The following is a 20,503-nucleotide window of genomic DNA, read 5'->3' on the forward strand; positions in this document are numbered from 1 at the left end:
CAACTGCATGGTATACGGTAGACTCCTGCAGAAGTGAGAGGATCCCTCTTGTCCTTTGCTGAACGTAGCATTTGTTGGATTTTCTTGGTGGGTTTGTAGATTGTTTGTATGTTGTGTTTCCTCATCAGCCTCCCTATGCGGTCAGTGGTTCCCTTGATGTATGGCAGGAACACTTTTCCTCTGGGTGGATCTTTGTCTTGACTCTCATGGCTTGTTCTCGGTCTTGCAGCTCTTCTCATGTCTGAGGTGGAGTATCCATTGGCCTGGAGAGCCCAGTTGAGGTGGTTCAGTTCATCTTGGAGGAGGTGGGCTTCGCAGATTCTTTTTGCACGGTCTGCCAAGGCTTTAATGGTGCTTCTTTTTTGACTTGGGTGATGGTTGGAGTTTTTATGTAGATATCTATCTGTGTGTGTGGGTTTTCTGTAGACGGTGTGACCCAATTGTTGATCTGGTTTGCGGATAACTAGGACATCTAGAAAAGACAGTCTTCCTTCATTTTCTTTTTCCATTGTGAATTGGATTTTTGGGTGGATGCTGTTAAGATGGTCCAGGAACCTGTTGTTCTGTAATTCCCACAACTCTTTACCACTTGTTTGGGTAGGGCTGATGACAATTGTAGGCCAAAAAACACCTGGGAGGCCACAGTTGGCCATTAGCTTCTCCAACAAGAAGACAAACATGAGCATTTAGGAGAAACGGATTAGTGTGTGTCATGATGTTCATCTAAACAATCTAGTATGGAGAAAAAGAATTGCAGTCTCTTTACTAGTTTAAAACTGTGTACAATGCAAGCAAGTCAAGCTTAAGATTTGGATTAAAATGACTGAACAGGAAAAAAAAATCAAAACTAACAGTCCTTATTACACTTAGATATCAGGGTGAACAGTTTCCACCACTCCAAACATAACCAGCCATCCAAACTCCTGAAGACCTCAGAGTCTTGTCAGATTTTGAAAACCTTCATACGTGAAAGGCTGGAGTTTGGGCACACACGTTGCTGTTTTTGGCAGGCACGCAAGATGGTTGACATCACAGGAAGTGAAGTCCTGCTCACTGGTGAAGAATACTCCATCGGGAGAATGTATAGAAGGGTCCTCATCGAAATAATTGTAAGGTCTCAGAAGGAAACCGACAGCATTCCCAAGTGTCACAGTGTTGGGGATATCCTCAGCATGTGGGATGTGCAGGAAGCCCGTGGTGATCCAGGCAACCAAGTCCTGTTACAGGAAAAACATAGAGCAAAGGACACAGTGATTATTTAATGCTCACAAGGCTCCTTCCCTTCTATATCTTGCACCACAATATTGGCTTGAAAACAGACTTCTGAAGGGAGCATAAATTGGTAGCTGATGGGAGAAAACATTAACAAGCAATTAACTGCAATGACATCCTATTGAGCTACAAATGGCCAGAATGGTAGAAGCAGTTTTCAGGGACTGACGTATATTGAGAGATAGTTCCACCTTATCTCCTGTGCTATTCTAATAATATAATATAATATAATATAATATAATATAATATAATATATAATGTAATGCAATATAATACTACTACCAATAATAATATGATATTATAATTATATATTTATATTACATGTAATATTACTAATAATATTACAGTATAATTGATATATATTGTCGAAGGCTTTCATGGCCGGGATCACTGGGTTGTTGTAGGTTTTTTCGGGCTATATGGCCATGGTCTAGAGGCATTCTCTCCTGACGTTTCTCCTGCATCTATGGCAAGCATCCTCAGAGGTAGTGAGGTCTAGTTCCAACAGACCTCACTACCTCTGAGGATGCTTGCCATAGATGCAGGCGAAACGTCAGGAGAGAATGCCTGTAGACCATGGCCATATCGCCTGAAAAAACCTACAACAACCCAATAATTGATATAGTACAATATAGCAATATTTAAAACTGATATTATACTATGCTAATAATACATTGTATATATATATACCTTGTAAGCCACTCTGAATCCCCTTCGGGGTGAGAAGGGCAGCATATAAATGTCGTAAATAAATAAATAAATAAATAAATCGTTTGATTTGGGGAAGGGAAGAACAGAGATTGCTCATTCTGTTTTGCAATGATATTGATAAAGATTTATGGGCATTTGCTATTATTAAAATATATATAGCTTAAATAAAGACCAACAGCTTAGCATTCCAACATTTGGGGCGGCTACAATTAGATTTGGGGCGGCTACAAGGGAAGCACCTATAGACTATGAATCTTCAGCTGGATCGGTGATTCTCAACGTTTCTAATGCTGCAACCCCTTAATACAGTTCCACATGTTGTGGTGAACCCTTAACTATAAAATTATTTTCGTTGCTACTTCACAACTGTAATTTTGCTATTGTTATGAATCGTAATGTAAATATCTGATAGGCAGGGTGGATTTTCATTCACTGGACCAAATTTGGCACAAATATCCAATACATCCAAATTTGAATACTGGTGGGGTTGGCGGGGATTGATTTTGTCATTTGGGAGTTGTAGTTGCTGGTATTTATAGTTCAACTACAATCAAAGACCATTCTGAACTCCAACAATGATGGAAGTGAACCAAACTTGGCAGCCAAAACTCCCACAACCAAGAGAAAATACTGGAACGGTTTGGTGGGCATTACCTTTGAGTTTTAGCATTGTAGTTCACCTACATCCAGAGAACATTGTGGACTCAAAGAATGATGAATCTGGACCAAACTAGCCTCAATATTCCCAAATGTGAACACTGGTGGAGTTTGGAGGAAATAGACCTTCACATTTGGAAGTTGTAGTTGCTTGGATGTATAGTTTGCCTACCATCAAAGAGCATTCTGAACCCCACCAACAATAGAATTGGGCCAAACTTCCCACACAGAACCCCCATGACCAACAAAAAAATACGGTGTTTTCTGATCGTCTTTGGCAACCCCTCTGACACCCCCTCGTGACCCACCTAGGGGTCTTGACCCCTGGGTAGAGAAACGCCGCACTAGATCATTCTGAAGGCTTAGCAAGAGGGAATAATTTGCTGTTATTTTGAATGCACTGTTGAAGGCTTAATGATTAAGGGTGTGCAATGTGCATAACCCCTGTGCTGGTTTTGGTGTCCCGATTTCAGTGCCTCTCCCCCTCCATTTTTCAGGAGCTTCCCAAATTTGGGAGGGCAAAATGCAGTTTTTTGATCCAGCAGTCGGAAGACCTGTTTCCGCCCCAGAAAAGCCCATTGTGTAGCTGAAAGAAATTGAAAACAGCTATTTTTGGCAGCTGTGTGTTTTGTGGCTGCTGAAAAAAACATGGCAAGGGCACCCATGCTGTTACAGGTGATCTGACAGCCAAAAGTGCCAAATCATCCAAAGCCCATTTTGAAAAATGGATCTGTTTATTTCTACAATGTCCTAAGCATCTCATATGCCAAGCCGGGGGGGGGGGGGGGGGGCTGGAAAAAAAATTGAAAAATTGGGTGGAAAACCTGTTTTTTCCTGGTTTTTTCCCAAGGTCATTTTTTCTCGGAAAAATTGAAAACTGTGTAGAACATGTTCTTTTCCAATGATAAAAAATATAGGTAAAGGTAAAGATTTCCCCCTGACATTAAGTCCAGTCATGTCCATGTTGTGTGGTGCTCATCTCCATTTCTAAGCTGAAGAGCCGGCGTTGTCCATAGACACCTCCAAGGTCATGTGGCTGGCATGACTGCATGGAGCATCGTTACCTTCCCACTGGGGCGGTACCTATTGATCTACTCAGGCATTTAGCCGGGGGGGGGGGGGGGGGGGCTTGAGGGGCTTCAGCCCCCCCCCCCAAATTCTCATGGTGGTTCGCGAAAAGGCCTTACTGGTGCATTATTTAAACTGTTATGTTTATTCATATCAAGATCTGATCACCATACTCAATATATCCCATATGCATGGGGGTATTGGGGTAATGATACAAAAGGTTTGCTAGGCTAGACCCTCTTTCACTCAGACTCAGCCCCCCCCAAAACCCCCACTGAAAATTTTTTAGCCCCCCCCCCCCAAATGAAATCCTGGCTACGGGCCTGTGCCAAGCTAACATCAACAAATGGTATGTAAATGATTTTTACATAATTCCAGTTGTTCCATGTAAGGTCCACACCTAACCCAATGCTTCCGTGAGTTTTGAAGTGATAATATCTAAAGATCACCAACCTCCTAGAATGAACCTCACTCACCTCATCAGTAAGGGTCTCATTATTTATGAAGTCGGCAAAGGCAACTGAAGGTGTCCATGGGTCATTCTGGTTATAGATACTGGTACTGAAGGGTTCATTTTCTTTTCGCTTTGTGACGGCCAGCTTGTACCTAAATATAGAAACAGAAAATCAAAAATAAAGTGTCACAATGCCAGGGCTCTGCCTTATTCAGGTAGAGATGAACCAAACAAAAACCCAGTTTGTATCAAGCAGTTTAATTAAAACAGCATCTACTTTCTGGCTGTTTTAATAGTCCGAGATATAAAACATAAAGATTGCACTCAACCACGTAATATAAAACAAAAACAGCAAACACTGTTGCAGGTTCAAGATAACTCTGTAGTCAAAAGGTCTCTTCTTCCCTTCCATCTTTTCTTTCCTTTCCTCTTTCTCCCCTTTCTTCCTTCTCTATCTATTCTTGGACAACAATTCCCAGCAGTCGTCCTGATCAATCTACCAGTCTACCTACCTATCTCTATCTAATCTATCTATTTTGAGGATTACTGGGAGCTGCAGTCCAGAAATAGAAAATTGGAAATATGCAGGGATTGGGATGCTCTCAAAGAAATCCAAGGAGAAGAAAGCTTGCAGCTTGGAAGCAGTGCATTTGGATCATCCTTCTCTCCTAAAGGGCCTGGTCTAGGGGATGCTGGGAGCTGTAGTCCAGAAGAAAGTGTGGATATGCTATTGTGTGCTTAGTTTGCTAGGGGGAGTAGTTTTTGCACATGTGCTGTAGCGTCTTTTTGCTTTTTTGGCCTTTTAAGTCCCTTCTGCTGAGTTTTTCAGTATTTTTATGAGTGATGGTCACTTGTTGGCCTGATAGGTGTATCATGTCCAAATTTGGTGTCAATTATTCCAGTCGTTTTTGAGTTATGTTAATCCCACAAACGAACATTACATTTTTATTTATATAGATATTTATATACCGCCCCTCTCAGCCCAGAGGCGACTCGGAGCAGTTCTAGAGTACATGAATTCACCCTGGGAATGGAAAATAATTCCACTTGAGTTAAAATTCTTTACTAAAACTTTTGGTTTTATGCCCTATGCTTTGGAGTTTTTGTTTTAAAGAAGAGTGGATCATATCTAAGAATATCACATAATTAGGAATCTTGTGGTGCATTTTGGAGAAATGCTAGCATAGATGGGTGCTAATAATGTGAATGGCTAAAATATGTACAGTGGAAGACACACACAAATACGGGTTGTTGTAGGCTTTTTCGGGCTATATGGCCATGGTCTAGAGGCATTCTCTCCTGACATTTCGACTCTTGTCTGCTGGAGCTAGGTGTGAATGTTACAACTGACCACCTTGATTAGCATATAATGGCCTGACAGTGCCTAGAGCAAACTTTTGTTGAGAGGTGATTAGTAGGGCTGGGCGGTTTCATTTCGTAATTTCGTAATTCATTAAAATTCATTATTTTTTTTATAATGAAGCGATATTGAACCATTCAGGAGCATCTTAAAAACGAAACGAATTTTTCAATTCGTTTCTTAATTGCTTCGTATTCGTTTCGTATTCGTTTCGAAATCGTTTCGAAATCGTTTCGTTATTATTTCCGCATGTCTGGGGCAAGTTTTATAGCTGTTGTTTGTTTAATCAGTGAAAAAAATTTATAAATATCACACCAGCAGTCAACAACAGAGGGAGAGGGAAGCTTCAAAAGTTCCCCCTGTCCCATATGGAGGTTTTTTAGCGTATTGTGCGGTCGCGTCCGCCATTAATGAATCGATTCGTATTCATTTCGTATTCGTTTCGTATTGTTTTGTAATTTTACGAAATTTCGTAAATATCGAACTTTTTTAAAGAAAAATTTCGGAATTCTTTTAAATATCGAAACGCAAAAAAACCCAAAAAATGAATCGAGTTTAGAAACAAATTTTTCCGTGGTTGCCCAGCCCTAGTGATTAGATGTCCTTATTTGTTTCCTCTGTGTTGTTGTGCTGTTGTAATTTCAATGGCTTCTCTGTGTAGTCTGACATGGTGGTCGTGAGAGTGGTCCAGCATTTCTGTTTTCTCAAATAAAATGCTGCGTCCAGGTTAGTTCATCAGGTGCTCTGCTATGGCTGATTTGCTGGACCACTCTTACAACCACCATGTCAGACTACACAGAGAAGCCATTGAAATACACAAGCATGTGGACAATTTCAACAGAAAGGAGGAAACCATGAAAATGAACAAAATCTGGCTACCAGTATTGAAAATCAATAAAATTACAAGGACATCTAATCACCTCTCAACAAAAGTTTGCTCTAGGCACTGTCAGGCCATTATATGCTAATCAAGGTGATCAGTTGAAACATTCACACCTAGCTCCAGCAGACAAGAGTCCTTTGTCTCACCCTGGTCATTCCACAGACATATAAACCCCTTTTCCTATTTCCAACAGATCTCACTACCACTGAGGATGCTTGCCATAGATGCAGGCGAAATGTTAGAAGAGAATGCCTCTAGACCATGGCCATATAGCCCGAAAAATCCTACAACAACCCAGTGATTCCGGCCTTCGACAATACATTACACACAAATACCTTTCAGCCAACAAGAAAAGTGTGTAATAAAACTGCTTTCAAAATAAGTTAGAAAAAAATAGGGTTTTATGGTTTCACTCAAGCAAAATATGAAATGTGAATGCAAGTAGTGTTCAGAAAAATGCAATGAAATTGAGAAAGATGTGTTTTTCACATCTTTTGTTTACCCATCTCTGAGATCTACACTGTAAAATTAATGAAGTTTAATGCTACTTTGATTGCCATGACTTTTTTGTCAGAATGCTGGTGCCTACTGAACTCCAAATCCCAAGATTCCATATCACTGAGTTAAAGTGGTGTCAAACTGAAAATTCTGCAGTGTAGAAGCTCACTTTCAGATATCCGCAGTGTTGGCTATATACAGACCAAAAAGGTATTATGAAACATTTAAGAATCCAACACCAAATTTAAAAGACCCGGACTTACCTGCTCCAACTAACAGATCTCTCCATTGGGTCTGTCTCTGGTAGATGATCCCCAGCAAAGCTGATCAACTGGATTCGATAGCCACGTTTGTGTCCCCATTTGTTATTGCTATTTGCAGCAAAATATACATATCTCGGCATCTTGTCGTGGAGGCGGAAAGCTGCTTTGTCCTCAGTATCCAGTATATTTTTCACCAATTTCATCTGGCGGATCTCATTGTCCGGACTCCAAGGGGCTTTTATGTTCTCAAAGGTCATGTCATTAGACATCAAGGAATTTTTCACACCTAGAAGAAGAGGACAGATATAGTGTTGTACTGCTTATATTTGCATATTGGTGATGGCACTCTCATAGAAAGAACAATAACACTATGTATCAAAATTTGAAAAAAAAATCTGTTCCTGGTTTGAAAGTGTTATTTCCTGTTTAATTGTAAGTTACTTACTTTTAAAGTAGCTGTTATACTCCAGAAACTTAGTTTTGTGGCTGCCACAAACTATCTGGAATTGGTTGAGACTATGAAATATTATTGAAAAACTGTAGCAAAATGTGTTGCAGGATGTCCCATGGAAGGTTTTTGCACTTAAATAAATGTTTCTATGTATTGTCAAAGGCTTTCATGGCTGGAATCACTGAGTTGTTGTAGGTTTTTTCAGGCTATATGGCCATGTTCTAGAGGCATTCTCTCCTGACGTTTTGCCTGCATCTATGGCAAGCATCCTCAGAGGATGCATAAGACCACTCCTGTGTATAAGACAACCCCTGCGTATAAGACGACCCCTGACTTTTGAGAAGTTTTTCTTGGGTTAAAAGTAGTCTTATATGCCAGAATATACAGTATTTGCAAGCTCTCGGGTAAGGGACTGCAACTCTTTTTACAAGAAAAACTGTATTGCATATCAGCTTTGCAATAACTTTGAAACTTTATTAGAATGAATGTTTACAATATGAGCTTGTGTGTTGCACAAGCCTCTGGGTGAATTTTAAAAGGAGAGGTGTTTAGGAGAAGGATTAACATTAGCCCAATTTCCAGTCTGCTTCAAATAATACTGCCACCCCAAGTTGTTGCAGACTAATGAAGAACTGTCCTTGTATATTTGAAACATTTCTACAGTTTTTATTGGGCTTGTTCTTTAGAACAAATAAAGTACAAATAAAGGACCTTCCTATTTGCTGCAGTTTGATTCCAGGACCTCCCACGAGGCCCATCCCTCCCCTTCTTTCATAAGAGCTTGAAGACCTGGTGGTTTCAACAAGCCTTTGAGAATGACTAGTTCTAGCTCAGCCCTAGACATTGTTGAATATGGTCTTATTCTTCCTCCAATTACCCAGGTCACTTCCCCTAATAGACCCCAGAAATGAACAGCCATAGACCTGTACCTATTATTGTTGTTGCCTGCTATAGCACTGCACTTAATTTCCGGGCCTCCTAGCATTTTTGAGCTTGCCTTTAAAATTGTCTTGAACAGGCAGGATTACTTTTAATATATATGTGCTATGGTGACAATTTTTATGCTTATATTGTTTTGTTAATCTTATGTTTATGTTGTTTACTCTGTATGTATTGATGATGTTAGTTGGAAACCACTCTGAGTCCCCTCGGGGAGATGGAGCAATATATAAATAAAGATGATGATGATGATGATGATTATTATTATTATTATTATTATTAACAGCCGTATTTGTGGATACTTAAGTCCCATTATATACAATGGTATAGTAAAATGGTGTCCCTTTTGTAGTTTAAAATAGCAAAATCGAAGTTTTCTATTTGGATTTTTGTGTTTGCATGTGTGGATATTTTCAAGTCATGGTGCAGAATCAGTGGGTATGGTGGCCTGCTTGCATCAATAAACAACATTGTAACTGCATAATATTAATTCATGCTAAAGACATCAAATTACTAAAAAATATCAAGCTTAAAAAATTAATTATGAGAACAGTGTTCCCTCGCTACTTTGTGGTTGGCTTCTTGCGGGGAGCAGCGAGGGAACACTGTATAGCTGCTCCCCGTTCCTTCCTCGCCACGCTGGGTGCCAGGCTTGGGCACCCAGCCTGGCGAGGAAGGGACCTCTTAGGTGGGGAGCAGTGGAGGTGGTGAGGAGGAGGAGGCTGCCGAAGAGGGCCTTGGCAGACGCGTCCTTCTCCTCGCTGGCTCCGCTACTCCCCGCTCCTTCCTCGCCAGGCTGGGCCCAGCCTGATGAGGAAGGGGTCTCCAAGGCGGGGAGCAGCGGACATGGCGGGGAAGAGACGGTCGCGAATTAGGGACGCTCCAACCACTCGAGCAAGTGGAGTGTCCCTACTTCACGGATTTTCACTTATTGCAGGTAGTCCTGTAATGGAACACCCACGATAAGTGAGGGAACACTGTATACTCTTATATCGGTATAGTAAGCTAATGCACATTTATTTAAAGCAGGCTTCCTCTCATATAATTATAACTTTAGGAACCTAATGCATTTCCAGATAGTGTCAAAAATGGCTGGACCTGACAGCAAGTCCAAACACAGATCTGTCAGTTCCGGTAAATGCTTCCCCCACCATCCTGACATCTTCCTTTCTTGCAAAGTTTAGAAATCCACAAGGTGGATGGATGGATGGGGGGACATCTGGCGGAAGTTTAATTTAAAAAAAATATGTCTCCAAGATGTGCTGGACCTTATATGCACTCATGTGAATATCTAAATGTACACACAAGCAGATTACTTATAATCTGCCGCATTGAACTGTAAATTCAAGCTCTGTTTAACAGCATAAACACCAGAAGAAAGGAATGGTTGCAGAGAGTTCTCATTGTAATTGCTTTCTAATTGTGCCATCTGCGTGTCAGTGGCTCCCTTTTTGACAGCCCTGTTCCGCTGTTTTGGGACTTTAAAACATGCACATGCACTAGGGCAGTCCACACCAAGGTATATGAATGAAGTCACATGCTTTCCATGACTGCCAGGATATACGATCATGTGAATATGCACATTTTTTTTGGCCAAAACCAGGTTTTAGTGCACACTTTTAACACGTGCTTTTCAGCATGCATTTTCATGAAACTTCATTTAGTCACACACACCCTTTTATCCTAGTTTCTTCTGGGTTTTAGAGCATGTGTAGAAGGGCACCCAGTCTTAGAAAAGTAAGCGCGTGCAGTTATCGAATTCTAAAATCAAGAAAGTATCAATTTCAGCACTACAGAACTGAATCTACAACTAACTAATTATACTTATAACAGTACCTAAAACTATAACATAGATAGAAGATCATGTTAGGGCGGGAGAAATTGACAAAAAAGTAAGAGAACATAAACAAATCACGCCGTTGAGGGTGTTTAGAGAGCAAGGTCTCTTATCTTTAAATGGCTTTCATCTCTGTATCTGATCAGATGTAAGACGGGAATTTCTCAACTTTGGACAACATATCTGAGAGCCACTGCACTGAGCATTACTTCTGAGGAAGACTCTGCTTTGTATAGCCTAGAGGAGTTGAACTGGAGCCGACTTCTGAGCAGGAACTGTGGTTAAGAAGCTTGCTGAGATAGTGACCAAACTGATAACAATTGCAATGTGTACGTGCGCACACATATGTGCCTCTGCATAGCTTTTGGTTTCCAATATAACTTGGATGTGGTTTTACCACTGGGTCTGAATAAGGCAGTATATCCTAAGTTTTTGGTTTCATTTAGTTTCAGATCTCTCTAACACAGAAGAAAGGGAGCAAGAAAAAAATGAAGTAAAGAGATTATATATATATATATATATATATATATATATATATATATGGCATGGTTAGGTTCAGTCGGAATCTTCGTAATTCGGAATAAATTCAGAAAGATTTGCTTTTTGAAGTTTTTAAGGAAACCGGAAGTCCCTTTGCCCTTCCGAAGCTTTTCCCACCATTTCTGTTACAAAGCAGTAAGTGAGTCGGAAATTATTCAGCTTTTCCCCGCTTCTGGTCCCTGGCCTCGGTTCAAGCCTGGGAAGCCATTTTAAACCAGAGTGGATGAATTTCCTCCCTTTGCATCCCCCCGCTTCTGGAGTAAAACAACTACTTTCAAAGTAAAGACCACCCAATGAAACAGGAAATAACACTTTCAAACCATTAAGGAAGGATTCAGAAGTCTCGGAAGTTTCGAAAAGTTTTGAACATTTTTTTTTCTGTGAAAATCGGAATTTACTTTAGAATCAAACCACTAGTGCACCCTACATCTGAAACGAATTTTGAACCATTTTTTTTGGATCAAACAAGCTGTGTGTGTGTGTGTATGTGTGTAATATATATCAGACTTTTGAATCATGTTCAACTCTGAGTAACATGCTCTAGCCTAGATACTTCACCCAATGGCTACCTTTATTACAGGGATATAATCCTTGTAAATGCCACAGCCATTGGTCAAAATGTCTAGGCTGGAGTATTATAACAGAAAGTAAGAATTACACTGTATGACTGAAATAGCCATTCTAGCTATCTGTGGGAGATGTGAGAGTCAATGTCGTGTAATGGTTTGAGCATTGGACTATGACTCTGGAACCAGGCTTCTAATTCCCACTCATCCATGAAAATCCATCAATGATCTTGGACAAGTCCAACTCTCAGGGCCTTTCCACACAGCCATATAACCCAGAATATCAAGGAAGATAATCCACAATTTTTGCCTTGAACTGGATGGTCTGTGTATATACTGCCATATAATTCAGTTCAATACAGATTTTATACAGCAGTGTGGGAATGACCACAGAAGAAGGACAAAACAAATCTGAATCAATCTTGCCAAGGAAACACCATGATAGTTTTGCCTTAGGGCCACCATAAATTGGAAATGTCTTGAAGGCACACAACTTCTTGACTATAGGAAATGTATTCCTAATTAAAGTTGCCATGGTAGCGCAATGGGTTAAACCACTAGATGAAGGAGATCTGCTGACCGGAATGTTGGTAGTCTAAAGCTGTGAGTTGGGGTGAGCTCCTGACTGTCAGCCATAGCTTCTGCCTACCTAGTAGTTCAAAAGCATGCAATCCAAGTAGATCAATAGTATTGCCTCAGTGGGAAGATAAAAGGGTGCCCGATGCAGATATGCAGATATGCTGGCAACAGAATTGGAGATGTCCATGGACAACAGGCTCCTTGGCATGGAAAAATGGAACAAGAGCACCTCCCCATGGTTGGAGGGAGCATCACCTCCAGACACCGGAGATGGAAAAAGGGGAAGGCCTTTACTTTTGTCTGTGTTGTATGTTGTTGTCCACTGTGTGTAAAAGGCATTGAATGTTTGCCTCATATGTGTATTGTAATCTGCTCTGAGTCCCTCTGGGGAGATGAAGCAGAGTATAAATAGAGTATTATTGTTCTAAAGCAGCATTTCTCAACCTCGGGGTCGGAACCCCTGCGGGGGTCACGAGGGGGTATCAGAGGGGTCATAAAGGACCATCCAAAAACACAGTATTTTCAGTTGGTCATGGGGGTTCTGTGTGGGAGGTTGGCCCTATTCTATTGTTGGTGGGGTTCAGAATACTCTTTGATTATAGGTGAACTATAAATCCCAGCAACTAGAACTTCCAAATGACAAGGCCTCCCCCACCCCACCCCTAAACTTCACCAGTGTTCACATTTGGGCATATTGAGTATTTGTGCCAAGTTTGGTCCAGATATATCGTTGTTTGAGTCCACAGTGCTCTCTGGATGTAGGTGAACTACAACTCCAAAACTCAAGATCAATGCACACCAAAGCCTTCCAGTATTTTCTGTTGCTCATGGGAGTTCTGTGTACCAAGTTTGGTTCAATTCCATTTTTGGTGGAATTCAGAATGCAATTCGATTGTAGGTGAACTATAAGTCCCAGCAACTACAATTCCCAAATGACAAATTCAACCCCCCCCCCCCCCAACCCCACCAATATTCAAATTTGGTATATTGGGTATTTGTGCCAAATTTGGTCCAGTGAATGAAAATACATCCTGCATCTCAGATATTTACATTACAATTCATAACAGTATGCCACCTCTCCACTGTTCATCCGCTGTCAGGCAAAAACCTTTATTAGACTGGTTTTTGATTGCTAACTGGTTGCTACAGAATTGTTTTTTAATGACAGCATGTTGTACTTCATATTTGTACTGGTATCTTGTAAATGCTTTAAAAACTTACTTAGATTTGGGCTGTTTTTAATAGGACAGTTCATTTTAAAACTCTTTTAAACATAAATTATTATGTTAGATTTGAAGGCTACCTTGGGTTCCATACTAGGAGAAAAATTCTGCATTTCCTCAAAAGAACATATTCCAGCTGTGTTCCTGCTATTGCTTTTCAGACCTGGAATAATATAAAGAAAGTGTGTTCCAGTCCACATTCAATTCTGGAAGGCAAGGCTCTGAACTGGACATATTTATTTTTTGCTACCCTAAAACGTGTTCAAGTTGCTCTAATAGTGCCCTCTTCTGGTTCTTTGCTCTGAAGCTATAACATCCTATGATAGCAATTGTGTGTATATATATAGCTGAAATTTTTCAGATGTCCTAAAGGTAAAAGTAAAGGTTGTCCCCTGACATGAAGTCCAGTCATGTCTGACTCTGGGGTGTGGTGCTCATCTCCATTTCTAAAGCGAAGAGCTGACGTTATCCATAGACACACCTCCAATGTGGCCAGCATGATTGCATGGAGCGCCGTTACCTTCCCGCTGGAGCGGTACCTATTGATCTACTCACATTTGAATGTATTCGAACTGCTAGGTTGGCAGAAGCTAGGACTAACAGCAGAAGCTTACACTGCTCCCCAGATTTGAACATGCGACCTTTTGGTCAACAAGCTCAACAGCTCAACGCTTTAACCCACTGCGCCACTGGGGGCTCAGATGCCCTATATACTACTAAATGACAAATGCTGCACTGGAGATATACTTTAAACAAGTGGATGAGGAACCCAACTGTGCAACTACACTATGTAAAAAAATTGAAAAAAAATCTGTTCATGTTTTGAAAGTATTATTTCCTGTTTAATTGTGGGGTACATTCTTTGAAAGTAGTTATTATACTTCAAAAACTTAGTTTGTGGCCAGAATTTATTTATTTATTTGTTTGTTTGTTTGGAGTGCTTCTACCCCGCCCTTCTCAACCCCCTAGTGGGGGACTCAGGGCGGCTTACAAAAAGCACAAGTTGATGCCCAACAGTTCACAAAATACAATATACAAAATACAATATAATGACAGCAGTTATAACTAGTTAAAAACAATCAAATTAATACAATAGCAGCAATAAAATCATCCTGTGTTCAACGTTCGCCAGTTCATAAATCCATAATCCATCCAGCATTGTCATTGTCCTTTCCTACTCTGGTCGTCATTGTCTTTTATCCATCTGCCAGCTTACCCAAGGGCCTGGTCCCATATCCAGGTTTTTAACTTCCTTCTGAAAGAGAGGAGGGATGTCGATGACCTAATTTCCCCGGGGAGTGAATTCCACAGGCGAGGGGCCACCACTGAGAAGGCCCTGTCCCTCGTCCCTACCAGTCTCACTTGTGATAAAGGTGGGGCCGAGAGCAGGGCCTCCCCAGAAGATCTCAAACTCTGAGGTGGGACGTAGAAGGAGATACATTCGGACAGGTACGCTGGGCCAGAGCCATATAGCGGTTTGTAGGTGAAAACCAGCACTTTGAATTGTGCTCGGAACTGGATCGGCAGCCAGTGGAGCTGACATAACAGGGGGGTGGTATGCTCCCTGTATGATGCTCCGGTGACTAATCTAGCCGCCGCCCATTGGACTAATTGAAGATTCCGAACAGTCTTCAAAGGCAACCCCACGTAGAGCGCGTTGCAGTAATCTATTTGGGATGTAACAAGAGCGTGGACCACCGTGGCCAGATCAGACTTCTCAAGGTACGGGCGCAGCTGGCACACAAGTTTTAACTGTGCAAAAGCTCTCCCGGCCACCGCCGAGACCTGGGGTTCCAGGCCCAGCGATGAGTCCAGGATCACTCCCAAGCTGCGAACCTGTGTCTTCAGGGGGAGTGTAACCCCATTTAACACAGGCTGTAACCCTATGCCCTGTTCGGTCTTACGACTGACCAGTAGGACCTCTGTCTTGTCTGGATTCAGTTTCAATTTGTTAGCTCTCATCCAGACCCTCATGAAAGTTGTAAAGTTAAATGGCCTCTATGTGTCTGTCAATGTATGTTGTGTGTCTATGGCACTGAATGTTTGCCATGTATATGTACATTGTAATCCGCTCTCAGTCCCCTGAGAAGGGCGGAATATAAATAGTGTAAATAAATAAATATATTTGTGGCAGAGGGTTGCACTATTATTTCCTTCAGTTTAGGCACTTTGTTTATAATTGTCCTTAATGAAAATATGCTATTTTTAATCTTTGTGCAGACCACAAAACCAACATTTTTGCAGCTTAATAAACTTTTTCCACATTTTTATGATAGAACCAATTAGAAAATGACATTTACAACCCAGGGACAAAAAATGGTGTTACATAGTTTTATGAGCACATGGGTCAGGAAACATTACCAGTGCTGCTTCTCTGACTTTCTCACAGCTCTTAGAAACAGGTTGAATTTCATGTCCCCTTAAGCATCTACAGAATATTTTTAAAAAACTTTATTAGGTAAAGTTTTTTCCCTGACATTAAGCCCAGTCGTGTCTGACTTTGGGAGTTGGTGCTCATCTCCATTTCTAAGCCGGCGTTGTCTGTAGACACCTCCAAGGTCATGTGGCCGGCATGACTGCATGGAGCGCCGTTACTTTCCCGCTGGAGTGGTACCTATTGATCTACTCACATGTTTTCAGACTGCTAGGTTGGCAGAAGCTGGGGCTGACAGTGGAAGCTCATGCTGCTCCCCGGATTCGAACCTGCAACCTTTCGGTCAACAAGCTCAGTGGTTTAACCCACTGTGGTACCGGGGGTTAAACTTCATTAGTTTGAACAATACACAGGAAATGATATATATGCATATAAGAAGCAAGGAAACATGTTATTATTATTATTTATTTGCTATATTTATATACCGCCGTTTCTCAGCCTAGCCGGCGACTCAACGCGCTTTACAACATAATATAACAATCAACAGTATACAGTTAAAAGCATAAAAAACATAAAAAACATAAAAACACAATTCATACATCAATACCAATCCAGTTCGACTCTTAACTAAAAACGTGATCCAGTTCGTCATCCATGTTGCCAGTCCTTTAGTCAGTTACCATTCGTTGCATTGGGTTAACCAAATGCCTGCTTAAACATCCAGGTCTTCAATCTTCTTCGGAATATCATCAATGAAGGGGCTGATCTTACCTCCAAGGGCAGGGCGTTCCATAGCCGCGGGGCCACCATAGAAAAGGCCCTGTACACATGGTACCCAATTATTGTTAATGTTAGAAGTAGTTAATTGACAAGACGTGGCATTATTATAAGGTTCAATATTCTTAATGCTTCCTCTAGCAAACTAGTGTCATGTAGTGGTTTGAGTGCTAGACTTGCACTCTGGGAAACCAAGGTTGGCATCCTTGCTCAGCCACAAGAACCTACTGGGTGGCTTTAGGCAACGCACATTCCTTCAGCCTCAGAAGACAAAAACAAAAACATCTGCCAATTTTTTTTACAAGAAAGCACAAGACAAAGTTGACTTGAAGGCACATAATTCCAAGCCAATAATTTAATTAAGAGCAGAATAGTTGTAACGGCTGTGCTGAGAGACGAGCAAGACAAGATGCTGATTTAGGAGTCATAGTAAGGAAATCATGGGCACGTTAATGGTTTGTTTGCAATGGGAACAACTGCGTAGTTTACGTGAAGACAATACTTCAATATTGTCTAATTCTAAGCAATTCTGGTATACTTAGGCGATCCCTTGTTGTCTGACTAGGATTGTCTTCCAAGATCGGTGTACTGGCGGTGGGTACGTAGGTGACTGTGGAGCCCTATTATTGACCTGCATGTCCTCTCGCAGTGAGGGCATTGGTTTCCAGGTGGAAGGTGATCCCGGTCGGGGTTGGCTTGGTGCACCTCCTTCTTGGCACGTTTCTCTCTTTTGCTCTCCATTCGTGCCTCTTCAAATTCTACAGCACTGCTGGTCACAGCTGACCTCCAGCTGGAGCGTTCAAGGGCCAGGGCTTCCCAGTTCTCAGTGTCTATGCCAGAGTTTTTAAGGTTAGCTTTGAGCCCATCTTTAAATCCCTTTTCCTGCCCACCAATATTCTGTTTTCTGTTCTTGAGTTTGGAGTAGAGCAACTGCTTTGGGAGACGGTGGGTGGGCATCCGGACAACGTGGCCGGTCCAGCAAAGTTGATAGTGGAGGACCATTGCTTCAATGCTGGCGGTCTTTTCTTCTTTCAGCATGCTGACATTTGTCCGCTTATCTTCCCAACACATTTGCAGGATTTTCCGGAGGCAGCGCTGATGGAATCTTTCCAGGAGTTGCATGTGACGCCTGTAGACAGTCCACGTCTCGCAGGCGTATAGCAGGGTTGGGAGGACAATAGCTTTATAAAAAAGCACCTTGGTATCCCTATGGATGTCCCAGCCCTCAAACACTCTGGTATACTATGGCATGGAAAATGGTCAGAGGATAAACTATGCTTGCTTACAGAAATCAGAGCTGGCAGCTTGCTTTATTCACATTCAGCCTTACAAAATCTCAGATGTCTCTTTCACATTATGTTTCAAGCATTCATAACATATACAAATACATAATTAGACAAAAAACAACAAGCCACATGATAGCACAATGCTCAACAGATGTTTAAAAATTGTCCTCAGTAATTGCACTGTTATGGAGCCTCCGGTGACACAGTGGGTTAAAGCACCGAGATGCTGAGCTTGTTGATTGAAAGGTTGCAGGTTCGAATCTGGGGAGCAGCGTGAGCTTCTGCTGTGAGCCCCAGCTTCTGCCAACCTAGCAGTTCGAAAACATGCAAATGTGAGTAGATCAATAGGTACCCCTCTTGCGGGAAGGTAAGGGCATTCCATGCAGTCATGCCGGCCACATGACCTTGGAGGTGTCTACGGACAACGCTGGCTCTTCCGCTTAGAAGTGGAGATGAGCACCACACCCCAGAGTCAGACACGACTGGACTTAATGTCAGGGGAAAACCTTTACCTAATTGCACTGTTTTCTAATCCCCCCATCTTATTTTTGTCTTTTTCATGGATGGAGAAATGCAAAGAAAGGATGGAATAGGAAAGAGTAAAAAAGTAACCACTGGTGTTAAACAGAACAGCAAAGAGTATCAGAAAATTGTGCTGAACTGTAATCATGTTTCTTAACACTGAAGAACTTACCTCCAACGTCTAAGTCCACCTTGTAGTTGATAAAATGAGTGTGGATTGTTCCAAGGGTGTGATCTCCAACTCTGTTCCCATACTCCAGTCCATCGCCATAGAGGAAAGCCGAAGTGATGTAGCCAGTGGCTCGGACTTTGCTTTCAATTGCACCGTTTGGATGAAAAATGAAGTCCCAGACATAGTCGTAGTTACCCATGGTTGCCACAGAACGCAAAACAAGAGCAGTGGCAGGCAAACCTCCATAGTAGAGGGACTGAAGGTTGGAGAAATGACGTCGAAAAGGAACTTCTACATTTTGCTCAAAAACACAAATGGAGTTCTTCTGCACCTCCGGTTCCCAGTTATCAAAGAAATAAGTAGCATCCAGATAAGTGGCAGAGTAAGGGCAATCTACTCCTTTGACCAGCGAGTAAGTGTACCTCCCAATTCCAAAACTCCCATCCATATATCGAGTTAACATCCCACCCGGAGAATTGGAGCCATAGACAGATAAAGCCTCCTGGACACTCAGTTCATACACAATCCTTTGGTTCCTAAATCTGATATCATAGATGTGTGGTCCTCTGTTTGCATCCATCCTGTAGGCAAAACTCCACACCAGAGAAAGAACCTGGTTGTTTTTCACACTATAGCGCTTCCCACAAGGCTCATAGTGTAAAGGACCAGTTCCCAGAGGTGTAACTGTGGGATGCATTGAGGAAAATGCTCCATCGGGCACAACTGTCTTGACTTTGGTCACTTGGACATTCTTCTCTTTGTACTTTCTTTCCAAGTCTGCAAAGCTATCATAATACACGCCATTGTAGAATACCTTTGGAATACTCCAACGAGAGACGTTCAGACTGCTATGGTCTAGCAGCAGTTCCATTCCCACTGGATGCAAAAAGTAGCCTTTTACATTCTGGAACAAAGCAATCCACGTTTCCCGATGTCCGGACTGGAACCCGCGGGGGGCTGATGTGAGACCTGCAAAATTGCTCCCATTGTGCCCAAATACTTGCATCAAGAAAGTGGGAGCTTCAAGAAAATGTTCCATGACGACATCGTGCATTTGCTCATATTCATTACCGAGCACAGGTCTCTCATGGTAGAAGATCACTCGTCCGTATTGATTCGTTGTCACGTCCCGATGATACGCTGGCCTTGGCAGTGGGCCCACCACATATTCCGTGACATTTGGAACTGCCTGGTTTCCAAAGTAGACCACAACTAGGGCCTCTCGAGGTGGCTGTGACCCTTTGTGATCAAGAAATTTAAGCACCTCTTCTTTGGGTGGAATCTTTACTTCCATGTAGTAGATACAGTTTTGAGAAGGGTCGGCATGATAAGCATCCACCAGTGGCGCATTCAGATTGGACTGTAGATACTTCCTCACCAGGACCATCTCTCCTGCTGACAGGTCAGCAAAGACCAAGCTCCCGTCGTTGTGTTGTCTTTTCAGGGAGGTCTCTGAGTCGGCACCACAGCGAGCAAACTCTTCTTTCCTGACCAGCAGCATACATACTAAAGCAAGGATCGTAACCAGAGCAAGCACAAGGAGGACGAGGAGAGCTTTAGCATTCATTGCTAGAGAGCAGAGCCTGGGATCCCCTGCAGCAACTTCCACAAAGTCAGTCCCTGTGGCAATTCGTTTGGCTGACACTAGAGCTACACAGCACGATATCTTACTTGCGCCAGGAAGTGTGACATGTTTGGGTACAGGCCAAAAAAAGGAGGGTTAGAGTCCCTGGCCAAGGCTAAATAGCAGGATGCTCTTCCTAATAGGACCTGCTGGATCAGCACAGAGAAAACCCATATAGGGATTCTTGACAATTGGGCAAAGAGCCCAAAGGTGTTTTTGCAAAAGATCACCAGAAAGGAATCTCGTGCAAAGCTAAAGACCTCAAGTTCCTCCTTCTGGAAAGATCCTTGAACTGAATTCCACATGTCTCTTTCTAGTTCCAAGCCTGAAACATGCTCCTCCTCTCTCTTGGCCCCTGATAACTTAATGGATGCAAACTTTCATAAACTTGGACGCCATCTCTACGTAGGGAGGAGAGTTTATGTTTATCTCATTCAGCTGTCAAAA

The 20,503-nt window shown here is 42.0% G+C and overlaps 1 protein-coding gene across 1 annotated transcript; it reads right to left on the minus strand.

Moving 5' to 3' along the window:
* Positions 1–718: 718 nt before the first annotated feature.
* Positions 719–20,150, minus strand: LOC132778381 (amine oxidase [copper-containing] 3-like). The gene is made up of 4 exons (XM_067470109.1): positions 18,433–20,150; positions 7,167–7,452; positions 4,185–4,314; positions 719–1,217 (listed from the first exon to the last, which is right to left on the minus strand). The coding sequence occupies exons 1-4, from the start codon at positions 19,997–19,999 to the stop codon at positions 933–935; spliced, it is 2,268 nt and encodes a 755-aa protein (XP_067326210.1). The 5' UTR covers positions 20,000–20,150; the 3' UTR covers positions 719–932.
* Positions 20,151–20,503: the final 353 nt, after the last annotated feature.

Source organism: Anolis sagrei, chromosome 6 (assembly GCF_037176765.1).
Source record: "Anolis sagrei isolate rAnoSag1 chromosome 6, rAnoSag1.mat, whole genome shotgun sequence".
NCBI lineage: Eukaryota > Metazoa > Chordata > Lepidosauria > Squamata > Dactyloidae > Anolis > Anolis sagrei.

Bases quoted from the DNA above. Each gene is read 5' to 3' on its own strand.
- LOC132778381 (XM_067470109.1), bottom strand. From the start codon at position 19,999: ATGAATGCTAAAGCTCTCCTCGTCCTCCTTGTGCTTGCTCTGGTTACG. The intron at 4,315-7,166 runs GTAAGTCCGGGT...TTCTATATTTAG, and splicing joins AGATCTGTTAGTTGGAGCAG to GTACAAGCTGGCCGTCACAA. The intron at 1,218-4,184 runs GTGAGTGAGGTT...TTCCTGTAACAG, and splicing joins ATGAGACCCTTACTGATGAG to GACTTGGTTGCCTGGATCAC.